Raw genomic sequence first — 7178 nt, forward strand, 5'->3', positions numbered from 1 at the left:
TACAAGAGGTAGGTGGATATAATCTAGAATGGTCCCGATCTAAATCTAAAACGTGAATGCTGATGTTCACTCATCCAATCTACTATTTTCAGTTAAAACTACCACTGAAAATAGTGGTAAGAGTAGAATTTTTTTTTTTTTTTTTTTTTTTTTTGCTGTGCTAGGGTGAAAGAGACATACCCAAAGATTTGCATGTAACTGCAGTGATTGTATGTTATGCAAAGTACTGATTCAGGGCTTAATACAGTTCCCCTCCACATTTTGAGGTTTGTATTTGTAAATAAAAACAGATAACAATCTAGAATGTCCCTTCCATTTCACAATTACGTTTGATTTAATTTTTCACATAAAATCCCTTTAAAATTAAATGTTCACTTCCTGGTTGAGTTGTAACTCCACGTGTTGACCATTAGGTGTCGCCATTGTTCTGGAAAAAAATAAATATATACTTTCTCTCATCAAGCCGTCAAGAGAAATTAAAACGCTACATTTAATGTATTTAATGAGCCTGTTATCTCTCACTACGGCCTGGTTCGATATTATTTACTCAGAGCACCTTCCTTGTGTTACTTCGGGTAATATAAAATGTTGACATTTATAGTACTCAATATAAGCGTTCTGAGAACCAAAGGATGCTGATGGAGGCTGTTGCTGCCGGAGCAGCCTGGATAAAGGACAACAAATAGCAGCTAGTGTGTCACACTTCTCTTTCCCTTAGAAAACATACATAGCGAGGAAAACGGCAAATTGCATCTAGGCGCAGAGACCGACTGATGTTTACCAATAAGGTAATGCTATTTTATAGCGCTTGTGAAAGCCGGAGAAAATGCTTTAATGTTCTATATAAGCATAGCCTGCTACACAACTAGTTAGCTTGCTATCTGATACGGCTAGCAGGTTATCAGGTGGGGTTGCAACATCATCCTAATGGCTGGTGGATAAGCTTTAGTACCGGTTCCTTTAGCTGTCTACCAGCATATTTCTGTGACGGTTTCATCTCTAAAATACTCAAACAAAAAAACAAAAATATATATATTGCTTCAACTTGTCACTATGTCCTGTTTTCCTTTAGGTTGTCATGGAAACGACACTTTCGCCTTAAAATGTCAAGTCTCCCTCTTCTTTTAGGTTCAGTTATAATATATAGAATGTCATATATTCAGGAGCGGTTCCCAATTCCCACTTGCATCCTGACAAAACATAATGATGTTGATTTATGTTATCTAAACATTTCCTTGCATGGTCACGGGGATAGGGGACTAGTCGACAGTCCACCACGGGGCAACACAGAGACACACAGGAATACAACCATGCACACACTCACACCTAAGGACAATTTAAAGAGATGAAAAAGTCTTGTTTTGGACTGTGTCCAGCAAGGGAGAACATGCAGACTCCATGCGGAAAGACACCAGGCCATGATCGCCTTCCTGCTGCTAGACAACAGTGCCACGAACTGCACCACTGGTGCAGCCAGTTGTTTTATGTTCTGTATATAGTTTTACAATTTGTAGTTATTGACTTAATTTGGTACATTGCTGTTGTTTGAAATAAAACTGATTTAGTGGATGTATTAAAACTCGAAATGAGCTGAATGAACTGTAATCTTTGAGGAACAATAAAAGTAATTAGATATCATCTAATTTTTCATTTAAATTAAGCATTTTAAAAAGCCAATAGACCATTAAACTGTAGTGTTCAATATTTAAAAACATTTAGATGTGCATGAGGATGTATCAGGACAAAGGAGCCCATAAGTGGAGTTCCTTTGCAGTGTGGAAAAGTATTAATGTTTTTTTTTTTTTCAAACGTTATTTCTTGTCTCATTGTCTGAACACCATCCACCTTCGTGTGCATTATGTCCATCCATCCACCATATTTTACTTAAAACCTAATCTCTGTTTAAAAAGGAAAAAAAAGCCAGCATCATAAATTGGAAACTTTCGTATTTATACTTTAAAATTTGACAAATAGATGGGGAATTCTGAAATTTTGCATCTGAAAAATGATCCTAATTATCGTTAGGTGTTTAATGATTTTCATGTATGCTTATGTTTTTGTAAAGTCTTCGTTGTTTATTTAATTAGATTTTGCCTCTTCAGTTTTGTGTGCACTGATTCATCCTCATTGTTTGTGCTTTGGACTTGATTCCTTAGATTTGTGGGGGGGTTTCTGTTGACTGTTTAAGTTATTTGCAGTTTTTTGTTTTTCATTTCATCTATGGTTTCTATCTGGTCTCATGATCAATTTTTTTTACCGTTTCCTAGCAACAAGGGGTGACTCAGCTTTTACATCAGTCTCCCCTATTTGCAGAAACATGACAGAGTGAGAACTCTAGCAGCAAACTATCTTTGACGTATTTTTCTTCTGTAACCATGTCAACAAGAATTTAGGCAGTTAGGAGAAAATAAAGAACAACTGAATGCAGTACATACGCCTTGCACCTTGGAAAACTTTTGTCTTTGTAAGTATTAATGGCATTTGGAAGATACTTAGACCTGTTGTTTTTCCTTTGGTTAATAAAATGTAGAGCAGTGTACATAATCTTTGAGTGTAACATTAAGATTTGTGTATTATCTAGCAATGTATTTTTCTTTCTGTTATATTTCAGTTACAAAAATCCACTTATAAAAGTAGGGGTGCTGTCCCCATACAGCACCCCTACACTCCATTTTTGAATGATGCTTTATTTAGGAGATATTCAAAGCACAGTGTTATTGTTTCCTTACTGAACCTTACACTTCTCCACAACTTTAAATCTGACCTGTCTGCTGTGTTCTTTTGCCTTTATGACACTAAAATGTCTCACAATTAGGCCTTACTTTGTGTAGTTCAGTAATATGAAACCCTAACGAAATAAATAGAAGTCTGTGGCTGTAACTTGACAAAATGTGAAAAAGTCCAAGGATGGGAATATTTTTAGCAAGGCACTCTAAGTAACAGCCATTATCCATATTTAATAATAATATTTTGTAGATGCAAGTACATTTATAAAACCTCTTAGGATAACAATAAAAATTAAACCAAAATAATATTTAAAAATCAACGTCTGGTATTTCGGAACGGCCGTGCAGACTGAACAAGGACAGTCTGCAAGTGAGCTTTAAAGACACTCAGGGTGTCTTTAAAGCTCACGTGGCATTTGACAGCAGCAGAGAAAGTGTGTGTTCCTCTTGGGATCCTGTCTGAGGCCCATCGCCCGGTAACCTCTCGCCCTGTTTAGAAATTAGCTCCTAAGACATCCAGAGTTTAGTGTGCAAATCTTGTTCTACTATTAGAGGGTGGTTCTGCCCGTCTGCAGTGGTCTCACCTCCTAGCACAAACGTCACGGCAGAAGAAGAGACGGCCCCCTCACCCCACCAGATCCTCAGCCTGCCGACTGTAGTACTATTATAGTTCAAGCAAAGGCTAATTGTTGGTCATTTACAAAGGCTGCACAGTCCAAGGCTTCGGATGGCATTTCTGCCTCTCGCTACTGTAAGTGATATTACAGGGGGGCGATATCTGCCTCCTTGCATTGTTCTCCTATTCCGTAAGGTGATGATTCAAAGGACGCTAAATACTTATTTAGTTGCTTTAGTTCTTGTTTATTTCTAGCTCTTTCCTGCTTGTTTTTGTCTTCAGGGGAGATGATGGTGCCGATTGTGGGTTTCACACTCCTCTGCCTCTGCTGCTGGGCATCTTTCTACTTCATCTTGTGCTTCTTCAATAGACATAGGAGCTACGAATGGAACTGTCGCCTCGTCACCCTGGTACACGGCATGGTGGCGATTTGCATCACAGCTTACATAGGGTATGTGGATGGACCCTGGCCATTCAGTGAGCCAGGTAGGAAACAGATATGGTTAATTTTTTTTTTTTTGTTGCAGATATGTAAAATCTCATTGTTGCTTTTTTATATATATATATATATACTTAAATAGGTTTTTCCAAGTGATTGCATTTTTGTATTTAAAAAGCTGAAGTCTGATTCTGTTTCTTTCTGTCAGGCACCAAGAACACCCCCTTACAAATAAGTGCCTTGGTGATCAGTCTGGGCTATTTCCTTTTTGACATGGCCTGGTGCTTGTACTTCCACACCGAGGGACTTGTCATGCTGGCCCACCACACCATGACAATTCTGGGGATTATAATGACCCTGTGGCTGGGCGAGTCCGGAATTGAATCGTGTGCTGTTCTCTTCGGCAGCGAAATCACCAACCCCCTCCTGCAGACGCGCTGGTTCCTCAAGCAGACGGGACGCTACGAGACTCCACTCGGGGACGCTGTGGATGTCCTGTTTGTGCTGCTGTTTGTTGTGATGCGAATCTTTGTGGGAGGTACAATGCTGTACTGTGAGCTGATCTCGCCGAGACCCTTATTCCTCATCAAGTGTGGAGGAGTGGCCATGTACGCTATGTCCTGGGCCTTCATGGTGGACATTGTTGGCTTTGTAATGCGGAGGGGCAAGAGATGGCACCAGGAGAGAGACCAACGGCGGAGGGCTGCAGCTAAGAAGGACTGACAGGCGTTTCGGCTTCTGGAGGAAATCAGTTTACCTGACTTTACATCAGCTTTTCACTTCAGACACTCAGTGGATTTTTTTTTTTTCAGTCTACAGGAAAATCAGCTTTCTGCATTGACAGATTTATAAAAAAGTAGTTTTTTGTGTGTAAATGGAATGCACTATGCCATCATTTTTGAAAAGTCTACCATGTGTGCATTTAAAAATATATATTTTAGTTTATATGCACCTGATGATTGTTATTTCAAAGGTACAAACAACATGTCTACAACGAGGACTGAAAACCAAAGCACTTTTATAAAAACACATGTTGCTTTCAGCTGCTGTGAACTGTGGCCCAGTCATTTGTGGTGGTGCTGTTCCAAAAAGGGAGTTTACAATTTAGAAAGTGAGACAGTCAGACCTCGGGGTGGCTGTTGAACAGTTTTTGTCAGACAAAAACATTAAGACAGCTTTCTGTGCTTTCTTTCAGTTGTTTTTTTGTTGTTGTTGTTTGTTTGTTTGTTTGTTTGTTTTGTGTGCTCTAAGAGAAACACAGTGCTTATTTGAAAACACAATACAGTTTGGGAAATTTTTTTCCACTCGCATTGTGAATGTGCTAATGTGATAGATCTACACAAAATCTGCGACGTTGTACTTCGTTTCCTGTCTGTGTGAGCTAAAATGATCCTGAATTACTTATTAACATTTTACCTTTATTTGTTGTATAAAAGCCTCATTTAATTGTAATACAGTAAAAACAAAATGCCTGGTGTAACTAGTTTAGAGAAAAAGTATTTGGTACTAGAACCATTATATTCAGATAACTGACATTCACTGAGTGTTTGTGTGATTGTCGAGAAAGTCTCTTCAGTCTTTGTTGACAGCAGAAATTACCCTTATGGCAAATTATTTGTCTGGATTTTGATGTTTTTCTTAAGGCACTGATGCACTTTTTTAACATCCCTACTGTTTGTTGAATCTTTGGAACAAACAGGCTCTGTCAGCCAAAATGTTGGAGATCAGGTTTGAGCTTAGAGCATCAATCCGTGCCAAGGAAGGTACCAAGCCATCAGCTTTCATGTTTGCTGACACAATATCTTTGTGGCATATAATCATTTGTTTGTAAAGAGAAGAAAGTACAAAAATAAGTTATCTGTGCCTTATCTAAAATGTACTTACTGCCCTTTGTATGTGTTATGTTTTTCTTTTCTTGTGCTGTGATCTAAATGCTCCAACACTAGACTGTAAAGTGAAAACATTGACGATGGATTTAATTGTCTTTGTAATCCCGATTGAAATAATAATAAAAAGATCTTTGTGTATGTTTTCCACATCAAAATGTCACCTGAGAATAATTGTCAGTAGCTAAATCGGCATCGCGTATATTCAGATGGAGTGAAGTTACCACAGCCGTCCACAAGATGGTGGTATTTCAATTGTATTTGAATGACTAGTGAGGTAATATCCGTTTTACTCCTTGTACTGGACTTAGGTGTTCTATTTTTTTGTTTGTTTATTTTTTATCTATGCAAGATTTTAAGACTTTCAGAAAAGTCCATGTAGTTTTTAAAATGCAAGATATTTATATAAAAAATAGGTTTTAAAGCATAACACTGTCTTTTAGGTGGGATTGATCAATATGACTAATACACAACAAAAGAGAAATGAATAAAATTTATTTTTGAGATGAAAAATGTTTTTTTTTTGTTTGTTTTTTTTTAATTGAGTGCAAATTCAGTGCACTAGCTTAGTAAAAATGGATCCAAAAGCTGTTAGAACCACTTACACAAAAATGCATTCTAATAAATCCAGCCATGACTAGCCATGACAAGTAGCTTCTAAAATACATAACTAGTTCATTTTTTATCACTATTTTAATTGTCAAATAGTAGATTTAATGAATCTCTTTTCACCCCTTAATCTTTGCCTTACCTCTGTGTTTTTCTTGTTTGCACACATGGGGACACAGTTTCCCAATTTCTACTGGATTTCAGGCCAGGGCTCTGACTTTCTAGCTCTAAAAACAGATTTTTCATAGGCACACTTAGAAACCAATTGGGAGGAAATGTTCTGTAGATCCCCTCAAAAATTGTAATATTTTCTTCAGTAACACATTTGCAAATATAATCACAATATATGGCAACTCTTCAATGTCTGATTTGAAGACTTACCATATATTTTGGGTGTGTCTTAATTACTCTCAGTCAACATTGAAAAATGTAAAAACATTATATAATTTCAAATACATTTAATTTCTGTGATTGAAATGTGTTGCCCTAACCAAAACCACAAAACATATATAAGTTTGTGAATAAATTGAATTTGATAATAATTTTGTTCTTTCTCAGCAAGCACAAAAATTACATCTGCTTCAGGCTTGATTACTGTTTACGTGACAAATACAGTCATACTAGGTCATATCTTTTTGAAGTCAAAAGGATCAGCCCATGATGTATCAGCACACCAAAGGCCTTTCCATTTCTCTATGAAGGGTTTAACCACCACCTGAATTAAGTGTCATCAGTTAGGTGGGACGAGGAGGTCAAAGTGACAAAAGGTCAGGATTTAGTCAGACTGTTTTTGTCAAACTTTAAATAAAAGCGCTCAAATAAACTGCTGAAAGGGTCGACAAAGAGATATGACTTAACATTTGGTTTTTGACACTATTTTCTCATGTGGATGCGCCACTAAA

At 37.4% G+C, this 7178-nt stretch overlaps 1 protein-coding gene across 4 annotated transcripts; it reads left to right on the plus strand.

The window, feature by feature from the left end:
• Window positions 1-454: 454 nt before the first annotated feature.
• Window positions 455-5825, plus strand: tlcd5a (TLC domain containing 5a). 4 transcript variants are annotated; one of them, XM_007549414.2, is made up of 3 exons: window positions 455-788; window positions 3625-3828; window positions 3990-5825. In XM_007549414.2, exons 2-3 carry the CDS (start codon window positions 3630-3632, stop codon window positions 4502-4504), a joined length of 714 nt encoding a protein of 237 aa, XP_007549476.1. In that variant the 5' UTR covers window positions 455-788; window positions 3625-3629; the 3' UTR covers window positions 4505-5825. The 4 variants fall into 4 exon arrangements, with proteins under 4 accessions (XP_007549476.1, XP_016525735.1, XP_016525737.1 ...); XM_016670249.1 differs by lacking the exon at window positions 455-788 and adding an exon at window positions 1925-2464; XM_016670251.1 differs by lacking the exon at window positions 455-788 and adding an exon at window positions 1929-2464 and having other exon boundaries at window positions 3719-3828.
• Window positions 5826-7178: the final 1353 nt, after the last annotated feature.

This window comes from Poecilia formosa, unplaced genomic scaffold, assembly GCF_000485575.1.
Source record: "Poecilia formosa unplaced genomic scaffold, Poecilia_formosa-5.1.2 Scaffold31, whole genome shotgun sequence".
Taxonomy (NCBI): Eukaryota; Metazoa; Chordata; class Actinopteri; order Cyprinodontiformes; family Poeciliidae; genus Poecilia; species Poecilia formosa.